Genomic DNA, 18924 nt, shown 5'->3' with positions numbered 1-18924 from the left:
CTTTCAAACAAAATTCTTTCCATTGTGCCCAGTCTCAGAAAGATACCCAAGTGCTACGTCAACCACCTCAGCTCTCAATTAAATAGTGATTCTCTTGTACAATTAAACATGTACCGCTTAGGAACTGGATTGAGATTGTCCACAAACAGTGGACAGTGAACATTTTCACTCCATCAGTTAGGTATGACTGCAGACTAAACCACTCTCTAATCAAGTTGTCAAGGGATCAATTCTTTGAATAGATAGGTCAACTGTAACTAAGATTATAGGCTCCAGATCGGCATTGTTTGTAGTCTCGTTTGGTAACCTCTTTTCTCTTCAGGCTCGAGCCAGTATGGAAGCAGAGATGGTATTGAAAGAAGCAGAGGCAGATCGCCAGAAAAAACGGATTCGTGAACTGGAGGATATGCAGAAACTCCTTGAGGAAGCTCTTCATGCTGAGGTAACTGCTCGGCAAGAGGAGGAAGCAAAGAGATATGCGCAGACCAGGTATGAAGAAAATGCAAATACGTTTGATAGTGAACTCGAGCCGAAAGGACAGTGGTAGTACCCTGTGTGAGGTTTTTCATTGTTAGATCTTTGTGGTCTCGTTCACCTGCTTGCTGAGCTCCCAACTTACCTCCTGTTACTTTGAGGAAGAAGTATGTTTGTGGCAAAATCAGAGCATTTTGCTTAATTCTTGGCTTGTTTGCTGCTCTCATGATACCAGTTTCTATGGGTGATGGAAACACTGGGAGACTTCCAGTTTGATGGATCTAATTAAGTACATTCCCAGATTTGATCATTCCCCTTATATATTCCAACCTCCAGTTATAAAGGCTAACAATTTTGGTTTGTTTTTTGCAGCAGAGTGCTACATTTTAATGATTTGTGCTTGTGGACCTATGAATCTCTTTGGCTCTCCATTGTTCCTTGCTTTTAACTACTTGCAAGGAAAGGCTTGTACCTAACTTTGCCAGCATTGAAAGTCATCTTAGTTTTGCCCTCATTTAAGCCATTATTATTTTTTGAAATTTTATTCCCCTGTTTACATCATAAATAATAAGATTGTTGATATAGTTTTTATGAACTTTCGTATTTGGCTGTCATGTTATTAAAGTCATGAAAATTGAGGTCCCAACACAGATACTTATGGGACATAATTGGCTCCCTACCACTTGGTCATACAAATGCTTTTATTAACATATGCGTAGTAATGGGAACTACTGCTCATTAAATTTCCCCCTCTGCCATGTAGGGAGAGGGATAAATGATGTTGAGATGCAGATTAACCAGAATATAATTGAATGATAGTTGATTCAAGGAGTTGAATGGCCTACACCTAGACCTGTTCCTGTTAATCCTATGATATTGAAACTGGTTGTAGGGCTGCTGCCTCATCATCTGGACAAGATGCGTTGTCCCCACTTTAAGAGACCCTTTAAGTACAATTTGAAGCATGAAACTCACTGAAAGACAAGTATTGTAATAACTTGTTACTTCACCTGGCCATGGTGGTCAATCAAACTAAACAACTCCCCCTTACTTTAACAAAGGAATTGCAGGATTCTCCCTGAGTTAAGTAAGTAATGGGGGTAAAGCTTTTCTACTGACTGAGTAGATTAAAACAATGAGGAGCTGAACAATACTGATCCTAGTCTATATTAGGTCCATTAATTCCAGACATTAACTAACTTGACAGACAGAATGTCCAAATTACTTCTACAACAAAATTGTAAGTCTTCAGTGTTTTGATGCTAAAGCAGTCAATTACACGTTGAGTTATCTGTTGAATAATCACTGGGAAGATTACACTGCAAAGCAAGTTAATATCTTAGAACAGTAGGGCAAAGCAAGAGTCCATACATATGCAACAACTCTTTCAAAGAGTGATCTAGTTTGGGGGAAAAGATGTTGACATGTTTTGTGTATATCAAAGCAACAAGAAAATGAGTGAAAATAAATAACTGAGGCCTAATCTGTTTGCTTTTAGATTGTTGTTTGAGGAGGAAGACAAAATGAAAGCACTGATGCAGCTAAAGGAAGAGCAAGAGGAGCTAATTAGAAAAACGCAGAGAGAAAAACAGGAGTTAAGACAAGAAATGGAAAACAAGTCCAAAATTCTAGAGGAGGCACAAAAACAGCTGGAGGAAGTGCGGGTCAACAGACAGCGAGCAGACCAGGATGTGGTGGTAAGTGTATACGCTATCCAACACAGCAAACTACATCTGAAGTAAAATAACAACTGTAAGATCAGGAAGAAGCCAATCTGCTATGGACTGATCGAATCATTAAATCACAGCATTTTACAATAAGGTCACAACTGAAAACAATACTTACTGAACATTAGATGAAGTGAGTTTGTTGCTCACATAAATATTGAGGTTAGAAATTAATTTAGGCAATGTTTATCACAGCACTATTAACTAAAATGTTCAGCCCTAGTTCCTGTTTCTGCAATCTTAATGGATGGATCAACCTATTTATTTCAAATCGCGTTACAATTTAATATAATATTGATGCTTTTGACTCTGAGAAGGCCAATTGTGAGCCATAAGTAATGTGCAAGGAGAAAGTGAGGACTGCAGATGCTGGAGATCAGAGCTGAAAATGTGTTGCTGGAAAAGCACAGCAGGTCAGGCAGCATCCAAGGAGCAGGAGAATCGACGTTTCAGGCATGAGCCCTTCTTCAGGATTAAGTAATGTGCAGCCTTCACTGTGTTAGTTACCAAATTCATGAAAAAGACAAAGTCCAGTAGAAAGGTTATATTATCCTTTTGGTTTGGTTATATCTGGAAATGTCAAAAAGTGTCATTAGAATCCAGATTATAAAATCAAAATCCATGCCCAATGACTGTACTGCCTTTGTTCAAAAATAATTAGGCACAGGGACTTATTATTAAGGTATAATATTGTAAGATTACTCACCAGTTAAGAAGTAATAGTTATAGTTGGTATATGTATGAAAACCGAGACTGTTGGAAAATATTCAACATGTCAAGCAGTATCTGTGAAGGGAGGAACAGAATTAATATTTTAAGTTGGTGATCCTTCATCAGTTCTGATGATAAGACATTGACCTGAGATATCAATCTCCATTAATCAAAACATTAGGATGAGTGACAGATGGTTGGAAATGATATTCACATTATGTCACTCCAACCCATCCTACATACATCCACTATGTTTTTATGGTGGTGGGTTTAGTGATGTCTAAGTATTCCACTGTGGAAAGGTATTTGCTTCATCTACATATTTCAGTTTGATGCCTGATTTAAAATGAACTTTTATGCATGTGGTTCTCAGAAGCTGGGAAGCTTGACAGCGAAAGGGAAGTGGATGTATCCCCCATAAGTCATAGGCTCATGCAGCACAGAAATTGAACCTTCGGTCCAACTCGTCCATGCTGACCAGGTTCCCCAAAATAGTCCCATTTCCTGCACTTGGTCCATATCCCTCTAAGCCTTTCCTATTCATGTACCAGCCCAAATGCCTTTTAAATGGTCTAACTATACCTATCTATCACCTTCTCTGGCAGTTCATTCCATAAATGCACCACCCTCTGTGTGAAAATGTTACCCCTCAGGTCCCTTTTAAATCATCTTAAACAATGCCTGCTAGTTTTGATTTATGCACCCTAGGGAAAAGTCCTTTGCTTTCACCTTATCTATGCCCCTCATGATTTTATAAACCTCCTGTAAGGTCATCTCCCAACCTCCTCCCCTCCAGGAAAAACATCTTTTATAACACACCTTGTGGTCCATAACCCACCTGTCGAGAAAACTTGGGCACTTCCCACTGTTCCACCTATCTCTCCCTTCTCCAAGTGCCCATCATTGATAACTTGTCCACTCCCAGCCCTCCCAAAGCCAATTCCAAAAGAGCCAATGCAATAACCACTGGACTCTCCAATGTGCAATTATGACCAATGTCTTCCTAGGTAACCAACCAAGCTCTGAAAGCTGATTACAACACCCGTTCCCCCCCACCCCCAAACCCAGCCTGATGCCTAAGAACCTTTCCCAAGCATCTCTGGTTAACGCCTCCATAATGCAAATTCTGAAGAGGAGTCACAAGACCCAAAATATTAATTTTGTTTTCTCTCACTGATGCCACTAAACCTGCTGAGTTTCTCTGGCATTCCTATGTTTTCTCCAACTCCTTTGGCAATTTCCCACCTACTCACCACAGCCCACTCCCCCATTCCCTCTGCCATTCTGCTGACAAGTATTAGCGAGCTTAACTGTTTCTCTCTTCACAGATGCTGCCTGACCTGCAAAAGTTTTCCCAGTTTTCGCTGTTTCTACATAAATAATTTGCATTAATTTCAATAGGTATTTAATGATCAGTCAGATCATGATGCAGGGACACTTAAGGGAGGAAATTTGAGTAGCCCCGTGGGCAAGAAACCCTCAATCACAATATTTCTGGTTCTTTCTGAAATGTGACAGAAGGTTTTTGTTGCTCGGAAACAATTGAGCCAAAATTGTGAGCTGATTAATTTATTGTACAGAATGAACAGGAATGGGAAATTCCAAGGGAGTAAATTTCTTTGGTTTTTTTTGCAAAAAAAAAAATCTACCATAAAATGGCATGATTCATGAACAGAAAAGATTTGTCAGCTAATGTTGGCAATATTTTGATATGGTAGAATTACTTCAGCATATTTTAGATTATACTCATGCATTCTTAGAACAAGGCTTAAGATTCCATTTACTCGCAGTACACAGAATAGCACTTGATACGTATTTATTTTCATGTAAATGAAGGGTGATCTGATACTAAATATCCCTTTCCCATGTCGCTATCATGGCTAGTTGGAGTTTATACAAATTGCCATGTTATAAAGCTCCTATCTAGAACGAGCAATGAATGCCATGCTTTTGATGTGGCGTCGCATTGCTTCGGCCTTGACCTCTTTGTATCGAAGGTGGTTTCTGAGCATTATTTCAGCTAAGATTGCTGTCTGCCCTTCCTCTCTGCCCTTCCTCACTGCCTTGTAGAAATTTCAGACAGAAGTCATGTTTTATTGACTCTCATTATGCTTTGTGTGCTGATGGACCAGAACACCGAATAGCAAGAAAGTTGACAAACTGCCTTTTGTTTCAGAAAGAAGAACACTCTTTTTCTCCACAATATTATAACATAGAGAACAGTAAATTGGCTGTTTTTGTAAAATCAGTCTTGCTGTTAACCGGAGACTAAAGCTTCTCATGAATTTTGAAGATGTCATCACCACATGGGGGTTGTCTTATTTGTGACTTTACTAAGGGAGAAGAGTGGGAGAAACAGAAAATAATTTGAACATGTTGATGTGACTTTTAGTATGTGGTATATGTACAGCAGCTAATGTGCCTAGTTTAAGGTCTGTGGAGTGATGAATAGAATTAATATTTCAAGTTGATGATCCTTCAACAGTTCTGATGATAAGACATTGATCCGAAATATCAATCTCTATTAACCCATACCTCAAGATGATTGTCAGAGGGTTGGGAATGGCATCCACATTATTATGTCACTGTCAATCCATCCCATATGTTTTAAGCTCAAGGTGATACCTTTATTAAGGATTTATTGGGACTTTATAACAATTGTTTGGAAACTCATTGAAATGTTACAGTTGACAGCATCTGCTTCTGGTGGGCTGCTGCTTTCAAATAACTGAGTCAAAACATCCACAGTGCAAGCATATTTATCAAAGTTCGAAAGCCTTAGAAATAACAATAAACAACACAAAGAAAGTAAATTGTTCAACCATAAGTTGGGAGCAATACTGCTGAGAAAGTAATGTCTTAGAAAAAACACAGAAAATCTCAAAAGGTTGTGGGAACATCTGTGGAAAGGAGCCAAGTTAATGTTTCAGATTGGGGTCCTTTCATCAGAAAGAGCCAAATGGATTAGTTTTGAGCAAGGGGTTTGATGGAATCAAAACAGAAAAAATGAAAACTGTTTGACAGCTTCTGTGGAGAAAGAAAGAGTTAAAATTTTAAGTGTTACACAAAACAACTTCAGAACTGGGCACAACATTAACTTTGTTTCCCTCTCCACAGACGCAGCCGGACTGGCTGAGTTTCTCTGGCATTTTTGCTTCTTATTTCCGATTTCCAGCAACTGCTGTATTCTGTTTTTATTAAAGGACAAGGACAGAAGGAAAGTGAAAGGTGACGGACAGGAAAGATTGAACAATGAAAGGAGTAGTCTCCCAGAACTAAAATAAATGGTGATGGGACAAGAATAGAAACCAAGAAATGAAAGATGTATCTAGAGCAGGTGTGCTTCTGAGAGCAAGCAAAAAGTTAAGAAAAAGCTGAAACCTGCAAAGAAAAGGAAATAAAATAGGTGCTGAGATTATGGTCTGAACTCTGTGTAAAACTCCTGAGTCCTGTAAACAGTCTAATCAAAAGAGGGGCATTGTTTTTCGAGCTTATTTGAGAGTCACTGGAGTTGTGGAGCTGACCAAGGATAGGGATGTCATCGCGAGCAAGGTGAAGAATTAAAATGCCAAGTAGCAGAAGTTTGGGACATGCCTGTGATCAGAACAGAGCTATTCTGCATGTAGGGAAACTACACTATGGGCAGTCAATGCAGTAGACTAGGTTAAAAGAAAATTTGTGTAAATCACTACTTCACTTGGAAGGAGTGTTTGGAACTTTGAGGATATACAAGCTACATCTCATCAACTGGCATAAAAAGGTGAGAAAGGATGAGAGTGATAAAGCAGTGGATCAAGGTATAATGGAGGGAACAGTTCCTTTTGGAATGCTTAAATGGGAGGTAGTGGCAACAGGTTGGAGGTGACAGGAATGGTGGAAAATAATCCATTGAGCACAGCAGCTTGTGGACTGACAAAGTAAGGACTAAGGAACCCTAACGTGGTCCTATTTGCGAGGGGAAGGGGAGAGAGCACAAGGAATTGTGGTCAACAGTGCTGCCAAGAGCAATTGAGGGTATACTCCTTAGTTGATTTTTAAAAAACACACCTCTCTGATACACTGGTGTGGAAGGGTGCAACGTTAGAACAGTTGTGATAGAGATGGAGAATGGAATCCTTATACGTTGCATGGAGGTATAGTGGAGGTCACTGTGCAAGATGGTGGCTTTAAAATGAATATTAGTCAATAAAATAATATAATTGGAGTCTGTTTCCCAGGTGGAAATACTAGGGGGTAAGTTTAAAGGAGATGTACGCGGCAAGTTTTTTTTTAAATACAAGAGGGTGGTAGGTTGCAGGAAAATGCTGCCATGGGAGATAATAGAAACAGATATGACAACCATGTTTAAGAAGCATTCAGACAGACACATGAACAGGCAGAGAATTGAGTGAATGATAAAATTATTTAATGATTTCCAGCACAGGAGGAAGCCATTTGGCCCATTGTCTTTGTGCTGGCTTCCAGCATAAGTAAATCAGCTTGTCCTCCTTCCCTGTCTTTTCCCTATGAACCTGCAAGTTTTACTCTCTCCAGGTGTGTATCTAATTCTCTTTTGAAGAAGTGATGAAAAATTATTGACTGGAATCACTAAATCTTTCTGCCTGTTTACAGATGCTGCAAAACTTGCTCAACGTTCTCAACATTCTCTGTATTTGTTTCATATTTCCAACACCCATAGGTTTTTGCTTTTGTATAGATCTTGTCTTGAGCTTATCATGGGTTGACAAAGTGAGCACATTACAGTGCAGCAACAGGACAGGCCCTTTGGCCCACCATGTCTACAGCAATCATGGTGACTTTCTAAACTAATCTCACCTCCCCACACATAGTACGTATCACTCCATTCTCTGCTTGTTCATGTGTCTGTCTGAATGCTTCTTAAACATGGTTGTCATATCCGTTTCGATTATCTCCCATGGCAGCATTTTCCTGCAACCTACCACCCTCTTGTATTTAAAAAAAAACTTGCCTCGTACGTCTCCTTTAAACTTACCCCCTAGTATTTCCACCCTGGGAAACAGACTCCAATTATCCACCCTATCCATGCCTCTCATAATTTTATACATTTCTATCCATTTGCCCCTCAGTCAGTCTCTGACGTTCTAGTGAAAGAAATCCAAGTTTGTCCAACCTCTCCTCCTAGCTAATACTATCCGATTCAGACAACAACCTGGTAAAACTACTTTTGCACTCTCCATATCCATTCTATAGAGTGGGGACCAGAACTGCACACAGTACTCCAAACTTGGCCTCACTGAAGTCTTATACAGCTGCAACATGACTTGCCAACTTTTATACTCGTGCCCCAACTGGTGAAGGCAAGCAAGTCGTATGCCTTCTTTACCACCTTATCCACTTGTGTTGCCATTTGCAGGTGTTAGGACTTGCATCCCAAGATCCTCTGTATATCAATACTCCTAAGGGTCCAGCCATTTACTCCATACCTTTTCTCTTACAGTAAGTCTCCAAAAATGCACCACTTCACACATGCCTGGATTAAACGCCATCTACCATTTCTCCACCCAGCTTTCCAACAGATCTATATGCTGTTGTTTCCTTTTACAAAACAAGAAAATACACAATACAGAGAGGATAGAGGTGGAGGAAGTGAGAACCTTGCATGTGCATGTCTACAAGTCATTGAAGGAGGCAGGAGAAGGTACATTAGACAATATGGAAAGCATATGGGATGCTTTCCTTTATTGGATCAGGTATTGGACATAAAAGGAAGGATTTATTGTTGCACCTGTATAAAATGCTGGTTAGGCCACTGCTGTAATTTTGTGTAAAGTTCTGCTCACTGCATTAAAGGAAGGATATCATTGCTCTGGTAAAAGTACAATGATGTTGACAGAATTTGAAAATAGGTGATAATAAAAGATCGGATGAGTTATGATTGTTTTCCTTAGAACAGAGGAAGCTGTGGGTGATTGAATTGAGGAGGGCAAAATAATGAGGGCCTGGATAATCTAGACAGGAAAGACCTGTTTCCCCTCTCAGAGCACATGGGATCACAGATTTAAGATGATTAGGGGAAGGATTAGAGAGGACATGGAGAAAAACTTACAACCGGAGAGGAAGGGTCTAGAATTTGCTGCCACCTTTGATTATGGAGGTCAAAATCCTCAACTCATTTTAGAGGTACCTGGAGGGACACCTCAATGCTGTAACTTGCAAAACCACATACAGGATGAAATAACTCCACAGAGACAGATATCCTGTCATCAAGTCACCCTTTATATACCCATGGAAAGTTCTTGACACTGATCCAACTCCATCAGAGCCACTTCTCAGAGAGAACAAGATGGTTGACACGCCTGTTCTTGTCTATCAGCCAGGGCTCCCTGATTGGACCAGGTTAACAGCCCCAGTCAGGGAACTCGTATTGTATAAGGTTCACCTGGCTGACCTTGTTACAATCACTACACAGGCCAAGTGTTGGAAAGTGGGATAGGAATGAGCGACTACTTTTCTTTGGCAGTGCAGATGTGATGGTGCTAAGTCCTCAATTTTCACTGTTTTCGTAAGTAACTTTTTATTTCATTATTTTGTAAATTAGGATTCGTGTTAAGACTGAATGGACACACTCTCCTTAAATTAAGAATCTTAAAATGTCTTTACATTGTTATCACATTTAATGCCATTACAATTGGCCTCATTGTTTAACTTAATGAATTTACTGCAGCAAAATCTCCTTGTAGATGTTAGGTTATCAGCCTATTCAGAGAGATACTATTACACATCACTGGAACAGGTGAGACTTGATCCTAGGCCTTCTGGCTTAGAGGTAGGGTCACTACATTTGTGCTATAAGAATCCACACAATCTTGCACCTTTAATGGAGTACTGATTATTTTCTTCTGTTCACAGGTATAGAATGACAAATGTATCTTGCAAAGAAAAATTATATTTTGCTGAGATCCTGTGCAGGAACTAACACACGACAAATTCCCCTTTGTTCATTAATGGAGACCATGCAGCATTCATTTGGTGACAATTTTCTCCCTTTGTTTTACAGGCTGCACAAAAGAAATTGCGACAAGCAAGTTCGCATGTTAAGCACTGGAATGTCCAGATGAACAGGCTAATGCGTCCAATTGGACCAGGAGGTAACTAGCAACATTGGCCTTAATTATGTTCTTGAGATGAAATTTCACCCTTTTTTTTCAAATTGCAATATTTATTGACAATTTACTTAATACAGACCAAGAAATATTATATTGCTTTTTATACTTGAACAAAAAGCTGTGTCAAAAATGTATAATTGGATTAGAAATCTAAGAATGAAGTCCTGTCCAAAAACATAATCAAGGTGGAGTGGAAATTTGGTGAGGCCTCTCCCTGTGGGCTTTAGTCATTTGTGTGGAGTTTCTGTCAATCATCTATGGACGATCCAGTGCAAGATTTCAGAAATTCTAGGCTGTTATCATTACTGTGAGGACATACATCCCAAAGTGTCTATATCACTATAGCAACAATCAGCTGGAGGATGGATGTTGCACTGCTCTCCCACTTGGCAGTCTCCCCCTTTGCATTCCTGATCATTTTTGTTTTGCGCTGACATTTTTTCTCTTTCCACTCCAGCCTTAGAAAAAGTTTATCAATATTTCACATCCATTTTAAATCTTTATAAAGACAAAAGGAATAGTTCTCACAACACGAAACATTTCCCATTGAGTGGAAAGAAATCCTTTAAATGTGAGAGTGTTTATTGTCCTGCTGTACCTCTTGTATGTTGTGGTTCTGTTCGCCGAGCTGGAAGTTTTTGTTGCAAACGTTTCGTCCCCTGGCTAGGCGACATCATCAGTGCTCTGGAGCCTCCTGCGAAGCGCTTCTTTGATGTTTCTTCCGGTATTTATAGTGGTCTGTCCTTGCCGCTTCCGGGTGTCAGTTTCAGCTGTCCGCTGTAGTGGTTGGTATGTTGGTCCAGGTCGATGTGTTTGTTGATGGAGTTTGTGGATGAATGCCATGCCTCTAGGAATAGTAGTGTTTTCCCAGTCGAATTCATGTTGCTTGTTGTCTGAGTGTGTGGCTACTAGGGATAGCTGGTCGTGTCGTTTCGTGGCTAGTTGATGTTCATGTATGCGGATTGTTAGCTGTCTTCCTGTTTGTCCTATATAGTGTTTTGTGCAGTCCTTGCATGGTATTTTGTAAACTACATTAGTTTCGCACAAACCTTGAATACCTCTTGTATTTATCACCTGTTTTTTTTTAAGAAAAGATAATTGTTGATCTTGTTTCTATTTTCTTGCATAGAAAACCACCCTTATTGCCTCTTTACTTGCATCCAAATATAGTAGTTAATCTGTTCCTTACCCCTGCTACATGTGCAACGTTTGACCAAACCTTATTTTTACTCCTACCAATTATTTTGGGCTAGGTCACCTTCAGTCAATGATCTTGAAAGATGTTGCTGCAGCTGCTGCTTACACCTACACCTGCCAGGAGATCTGCCCCATTTGTATGGCTGACCACTCCCATCCAACTACATTTCGATGGCTTCTCTTTCAGCTCCCTGACACTTTGTGTTCAAGAAGAGATGTCTCTCACTTTTAAACTAATGCTGTTGAAAACAAAGGTGCATATGGGTGCTACAATATAAATATGGGCTGCTCAGAGATATATATGTGAAATAAGAACCAACAGGACAGGCCCTTCGGCCCACCACGACTCTGTTGACTCATGATGCCTTTCTCAACGAATAGCCTTTTGCCTCCATGCTGTCTGTATCTCTCTATCTCCTAGTCATTCATGTACTTGTCACGATGCTTCTTAAAGGCTACTATTGTATCCACCATCATCTCTGGCAGTGTATTCCAAGCATTAACCACCCTCTGTGTGTAAAAACAGAATTGCCTTTCATATCTCCTTTAATCTTTCCCCCTTCTACCTTAAACCTATGTCCCTCTAGTGATTGACATTTCTACCCTGGGAAAAAGAGTCTGACTATCCATCCTATCCATACCTCTCATAATTTTGTAAACTTTAGATCCCCTCTCCCCCTCCTAAATGCCACAGTGTATAAACCCAGAATCCTCAAACATTCCTCATATGTTAAGCTTTTCATTCCTGGGACCATTCTTGTGAACCTCCTCTGAACATGCTTCAGAGCCTGTCCCTGAAATGTGAGGCCCAAAGTTGTACACAATACTCTAACTGTGGTCTGGCCAGAGTCTTATAGAGCCTTAGAAATATATCCCTGCTTTTATAATCACATATAATGTTTGCAGATCAACCTTTCTTAAGACAGCTAATTACAGATTGCCAGAGGTATAATGATAAATAAAATGGTGAGGAAATTGTTGACTGTGAAGACAGTTGGATCACAAACAATATTTTGTTGCATTCCTTTAAAGCGTCAGTTATTTAGTTTGTGGTTGAGCTCAGTTAGTCATTTCCCACGACTATTTAATCGTTATCTATCAGCACTGACTTATTGTGCCTTCAGATATACGTAAGACAAACAACTCCATACATGGTGGTTAACAGTTTGAGTCATTCAGCAATAAATAAAGGATTATTTTCTATTCTGTTGTAAAACATGGGCATTACTGGTTGGCCAGCATTCATTGCCTGTCCACAGTTGCCCTTAGGAAGGTGATGGTGAGCTGCTTTCTTGAACTGCTACAGTTCATGTACTGTAGAGGCACCCACAAGGCTGTTAGGGAGGGAGTTCCAGAATTTTGCCTCAACGACTCTGAAGAAGCGGCAATAAATTTCCAAGTCAGGCTGGTGAGTCAACTAAAATCTGCGTGAATGAAAACCTACTTTGTGCTGCTTTAACAGCTGCTGCATTGTGAACGGAACTGAAACACCTATTACAAATAATGGAACATTAGTCAGCACATTGCATTGCAAGTGCAAAGCAACAAAGGTAGTCTTCAATAATTATAAAACCCATTCCCATTAATCATGAGTTTTTAAAAAAAAATCTGTAAACATTATGTATGGTTAATTTTCTACGCCATATTCCCCAGCTGTTATCAAACCTTGCCGAAGGAGATATTAGATATGTCAATCTAATTAGGAAAACCAGTATAAAGCAAGCCTGTGTATCATTGGTAATCTTATTGACTAGCATGTGCATGTGTGAGTACATATGCATTAAAAATGTATTGCCAACAAAGCCAAGATCTAAAATCGAAAGATAGAACTTAAGAGCAGAGTAGGCCCTTCGATCATCCAACTCTTGACTCTGTTCCCACTTTCTCCTCATATCCTTAGATCCCTTCAGACCTAAGAACTGTATCTAATTCCTTTTTTTCCTCCTTAAAACTATTCGATGTTTTGGCCTCAACCACTCTCAGTGACAGAGAATTTGACAGGCTTACCACTCTCTGCATGAAGACATTTCTCCTCTCAGTCCTAAATAGATTATTCCATATCCTAAGATTGTAACCTATTGTTCTGGACTCCTCAGTCATTGAGAACATCCTTTCTGTGTTTGCCCTGTCTAGTCCTGTGTTAGCATTTAGTAAATTTCTATGATATCACCTCTTCTAACTCCACTGAATATTATACTTACTGATCCAGTCTCTCTTCATATGTTAATCCTGTCATCCCAGGAGTCACTCTAGTAAACCTTTGTTGCACTCCCCCCATAGCCAGAATATCCTTCTGCAGAGAAGCAGACCAAACAATGCTTCAGGTGTGGTCACAGCAAGACACTCCTGCTCCTGTGCTGGATTCCTCTTGCTATGAACATTAAAACACCACTTGCTTCCTTCACTGCCTGCTGCACTTAAACGTTATTACTTTCAGTGACTGCTGTACAAGCACACCCAGGTCTTGTTGCACATCCCCCTTTCCTAATCTTTTGCCATTCAGATGATCTGCTGTCTTGTTTTACTACCTCGCATTTTACTTCCATTTACCTATTTGCCCACTCACTCAATTTCTCCAAATTGTACTGAAGCATTTCTGCATCCTCCTCACAGTTCACACTCCCACCCAGTTTTGCATCATCTCCAAACTTTGGCATGTTACATTTAGTTCCCTCACCTGAATCGTTAATATATATCATAATTTGCTACTTTAAACCAAAGACAGTCACACACTCTAGCCTACTGGGATTAGGGGAAATGTGAGAATGTGTGGATAAGTTTGAAATGATTGTTCATCCATCCAGTTGTCAGCAACTGTTTTGAATTACGCTAGAAGAGCTGATTGTTTAAATCACTCTCCAGCAACTTCTCCCCCACCCGTCGCTACCCCATAGAGCCCCATCTGATAGCTCAAACACATCTTTTTCATTCATCCTTGTGTCATCTGTCAGCTCTGAGATCTTCTCCTGCCCACCCGCTAACCCTCCTCCCCCACCCTGTGGGAACAGTCAGCTTTACTGAAACCTCATGATTACCATCTGTAATCTTCACCCACTCAGGGATGCTCCAAATCCAACTGCACCGTCCCCTGATTTCTCTCTTCTGTCAGAAGCTGGTCATCAGGCAGGAAACATGGAACCAAATAATGCAAACAGGTCTGATAGTTCAAACTGCAGGTGGTCAGGGAAATCCAGACCTCTGAGCTTCTCATCCATAACTCCTTACCACTTCCCCATTCCAAGATTTTGCCAAACATGTTGGAGCCATGCATTGTTCACTTAACAACCATGAAATCATCGAAAATGAGAAACTGGATCATAACTTGTTTGTACTTTTGCTTATTTACATCTTAAAATCTCCTCACATCTTTACCACAACCTACTTTAAAGCAGCTACCAATGCTCTTAACTGAATAGTTTACATGTGTCTTATCTGCTTTCTTTTTCTCTGTAAGGCACCTCGAGTCTTAGTGCTTTCTTGCCACACTTGTAATTTACTCACCTACTGCTAATGTTATCTGTCATTTTTGTTTTCCCTGCATGGACATCTGAGTTTTGTGTGTGCCATGTTAAAACAGAGGATGTCCTGCAGTGGAGGTGTGTGCATGTGGGGTTTCCTAGCAGCTGCATTGCTCACAGGGAGCATTGCCCAGACAGATAGAGAAACTAAAGGTCCAAGTAATGCACTGATAACAAATCTGAACCTGTTCCTGGATCACAATGAGAAATTCTTGCACGTTCTGCAGTGTTTTAGAGTAGCGGGTAAACTGACACCTTTATAATTGAAAACTGGACTCAGAATTAAAAGAGGAGAGAAATACGACACATGTATCAGATTTCTTAATTTCATGCTGTGATCTGCTATCCCATAGTAGTTTGGACAATAAATATGTATCAGACTCCTTGATTTGTGCCCCTGAGCTGTTTGTAAAATGTTATTACAAAATTCAGGACTAAGTAGGTGGAGCTTGTATTGTGCATGCCCTACCTATTTGCACTGAGCTTTTCACTAAAGGAGCCAGTGAAGGCCACAGAGAGAAAAAGACCCATGAAATTTTCAACCGTCTTTCTCCAGCTTCTGATCTCTCTGACTCTTCCAAATCTGACAAGGGTTTCTCTGCTCGAGAGCCAACTGAACAACTGCTCTTCTCAGTTCATAAGCAGCTGTGGTGCCCATCTTGTGGCTGCAGCTCACCAGCATTTAGATAAGGCCTGTTGCCAACTTTGGCTCTCGCTCTTGAATTCCGTGATCCTTCACGTGGAGCAATTACTTGTTTTGGGCAGAAGCTGAATTTCTCCAGTGTTGAACAATGTACAGTATAACAAATCGGTGCAATGATTTCCTGAGCTCCAGAAATCCCAGCTCATTTCAACTTTGTTACTTCTGTTGATGACAATGTTAAGCAGTTTTTGTTCCAAGATTGCTAAGTACTTTCTAATTAAACAATACTCTTTTGAAGTGATGTTTTACACATCAGAAGGTGATGTACTACTTCTCCGACAGGTTGAAAGCAAATTAAAGGCAGCCAAGATAAAGTGACTGACCATATCTCAGAAATGGATGTAAAAATCAATAGCTTTCCTTTTAATTTCAGTTGTGATTGAATGCCTGCTCGTCACAATCTATTAATGGGCCTCTGAATATTTCATTATGCTTTAAAGTGAAGGATGAGTTCAGGTGTGTAATTGCCAAAATAACAGAAATCCTGATTAAGCATTGAGAATACAGGACTGAAAAAAATATAAACATTAAAATCGCATAGAACTGAGCAGCCATCTGTTTGTGTGGGAGTAGCAGGCAATTCCCTTTTGGTCCTGCTTTTGATGAAATCCATGTACAGTGGTCCAGGGGTTAGTGTCTGTACATGCAGATGTACATTACATGCGTACATACATACCCCATTCCCACCGGAACACCAGCAATTAGCAGAAACTGCTGCCACTTGCACATTCAGTACTGTGGGCTGCTGGGTCTTTTCCTGAGACATTGAGTGGGCCAAGTTCTCATTTTGCTCCTACTGGGCAGCAATTCTGGTCAGTATGCTCTTTTCTCCATATATCTGCTTAAAAGACAAACAGAACAATAAAGAGTCCATGTTACTGCAATCAGTAGATGAGCTGGTGGTGTAAAGAAACAGTCTACTTAAGAGATTTTGTATCATTACATGTGATCGTTCTCAAAATATTTGCTCATGTTGTTACAGATAAGCGGCCTACGCCTCCCATGCTGCCTATCTATCGAGGATCAACAGGGGGACAGCAGGAGGTACGAGTAAAGTTATCGGGAAAGACTGAGGAGAAAGGTAACACAACTGCTGATGAGTGTAGGAAAGAGAACCTCCATCGATCACTGTCAAACTGTCCTTCTAACGCAAACTCAGTTGAGGAAATGGAGACCTCAGCTTTAAATGGACAGGTGAAAAGGAATTCGGTGGAAATTAGAAAACCAATGCAAAGGTCGTCCTCGGAAGAACCGGAACGTGCTCCAACAGAGGAACTCATTAGGTAGTTTGGATGTCAACAGAGGTGATTCAAAACCGTTGACATTCCATTGCTTCGTATTGGACAATAACATCAGGTCACAAAGAGTGGTCCAATAAAGTCCAGACTCATCAGCACAAAGAGTAGAAGTTAGATGTCAACAATGAAGTCAGCCATTTTATTGAGCCTTTTCCACAAGGATGACTGAAGTTACTAAAGACAAAGCAATCTGAAATTGCCTGAAGCCATCAGCCATTGTTTGCATACAGTAGAGAGCAATACTTAATGCATCTTTAGATCAATAATGGTGAAGGAGAACTTTAAAATTGGAGTTTTATCTCATTTACATTCTTTCACTGTAATACAATTTGTGGACATTGAATTTGTAAAGACTTATTAATTGGCAAACAACTCTGTTTAAAAAAAATACAAACTATTCACTTTGAATGCTGTCAGCCTCCTCGCCGTCAACTGAACAAGTCACACAATCAGCTTTACTTGTAGACATTAGAATTGAAAAGTTGGGAAATTATGTTAAACCAATGTCCAACTTTGGTTACGCTACGCTTAGAATTCTGTGCATAGTTCTGGTCATCATATTATAAAAAAGGCACTAGCAGCATTGAGTGGCTATGTGGATCCAGAAGATATGAACAGGCAGGGCATTTTTCCTCCAGTAAACAGAAGGCTGAGGGGAGACTGGTCTTTTAAATTATGAAAGGTTTGATTGAGTCAATATGTTTGTACTTGTGGGAATGAGCATAATCAGAGGCCATCAATATTAGTGAGTCACCAAGAATTCCACTAGGAAATTCCGAGAAATACCTTTACATAGTATTGTCAATGTGAAACTTGTTACCACATGGGAGGAAATAATATAGATGCATTTAAGGTGACATTAAACAAACATATGAGGGAGGATGGAACAGAGGGCTGTGATGATGACTATTTCAATTAAAAAAAGATGGGGATGAGAGGAGAAGGCTTGACTGGCACATGAACACCACATGGATAGCCTACGTAGTGGGCTATCTGGAAATTTCTGAAATTCATCCTGAAAGGTCACAGTCTGCTTTTAAAATAGATGTCAATGTTTTTCAATTTATTTTATAATATTGAGGTACATATTAATGCTATTAATTGTTTTGATTCATTTTCATTAGCACCAAAGCAGTGTTCAGAACTTGAACTCTTCTACACTGCTACAAGATGTTTGGTTTGAGAAGTCTCAAGCTGCACTTATCCAAACTTGCCAGTGTGTGTCAGCCAAAGCCAGGAAAGCTCTTAAACAGTTCAGATCCATGGTAAACTAGTTTGGAGTTCTGTGTTCACTGACTGGCGTCTCTGTTAAATGTGAATGTGAAGAATGTATATGTATCAAATACTTCTTCCAGAACAGCGTACAACTTCGGTGTGACTCAAATTTTGTACAGGGCATTCAAGTGTGAGGTGTAGGATTTAAAGTGCTTCTGTGATTCATAAATAAAGGCAGGCTTCATTTTTGCTTATGTGCTTTCAAATGAGCATGTCCTTTATTTTGGGCTACAGTCAGAAGTATTTCAAATCATCTCAACTTGCTTTCATTTTTATGCTTGAAAATTTGTAAAATGTGCGCAATTTTTAATAAATATTTAGATAAAACGTTGAAGTTTTTTAATAAGTCAATGGCTGATATTAGCTAACTCCAGAAGTATCTATTTTTAAAATTATTTGATACAACTGAGACTTGTTAGCACAAATAATGTCTATTTGTATAGTCTGTTTATTGACAATTGCATTTTGCTATACAAAATATGTATAACCAATTTGATTGTTATTAAATATTGTCTTATTCCATAGTTATACTTCATTTTGATATGCCTGCAATCTCCATCTATTGAATTCTAATTAAACAATTAATTGACATCAAAATAATGTCATAGTTACAACTGTAGGCAACGTAAATTATGGATGTTCATTTTCAAACTCCTGAATGATACAGCAATTCAGATAAAACCTGTACAGTATTATTGCAATTCTGCTGTAATAAAGTAGTTTTCTTAAGATGTCTGACTCTCACTTTATCTTTTTTTGCACAGTCACAGAACAGTGGGAACAGCTAATTACTGCCTTGTCACTTTGTTAACGGCTCTCCTAAAATTCCAAAAACATTTTTGTATTCACTGATGTAATTCATCCCCCCGCCCCAGGGACCTGGGGATGCCTATG

The 18924-nt window shown here is 39.6% G+C and overlaps 1 protein-coding gene across 1 annotated transcript in view; it reads left to right on the top strand.

Annotated features, from left to right (window-relative positions):
- LOC132828424 (differentially expressed in FDCP 6 homolog) overlaps nucleotides 1-18710 on the top strand; it is a 148003-nt gene extending 129293 nt beyond the window's left edge. Inside the window, exons 9-12 of the mRNA XM_060845526.1 lie at nucleotides 323-489; nucleotides 1973-2171; nucleotides 9931-10021; nucleotides 16440-18710. Coding sequence (XP_060701509.1) covers nucleotides 323-489; nucleotides 1973-2171; nucleotides 9931-10021; nucleotides 16440-16744 — 762 coding nt within the window. The 3' untranslated portion in view covers nucleotides 16745-18710. The remainder of the gene's footprint in view (nucleotides 1-322; nucleotides 490-1972; nucleotides 2172-9930; nucleotides 10022-16439) is intronic.
- Nucleotides 18711-18924: the final 214 nt, after the last annotated feature.

Source organism: Hemiscyllium ocellatum, chromosome 26, assembly GCF_020745735.1.
Source record: "Hemiscyllium ocellatum isolate sHemOce1 chromosome 26, sHemOce1.pat.X.cur, whole genome shotgun sequence".
NCBI lineage: Eukaryota > Metazoa > Chordata > Chondrichthyes > Orectolobiformes > Hemiscylliidae > Hemiscyllium > Hemiscyllium ocellatum.
This window is presented reverse-complemented; position numbering and strand designations above follow the sequence as displayed.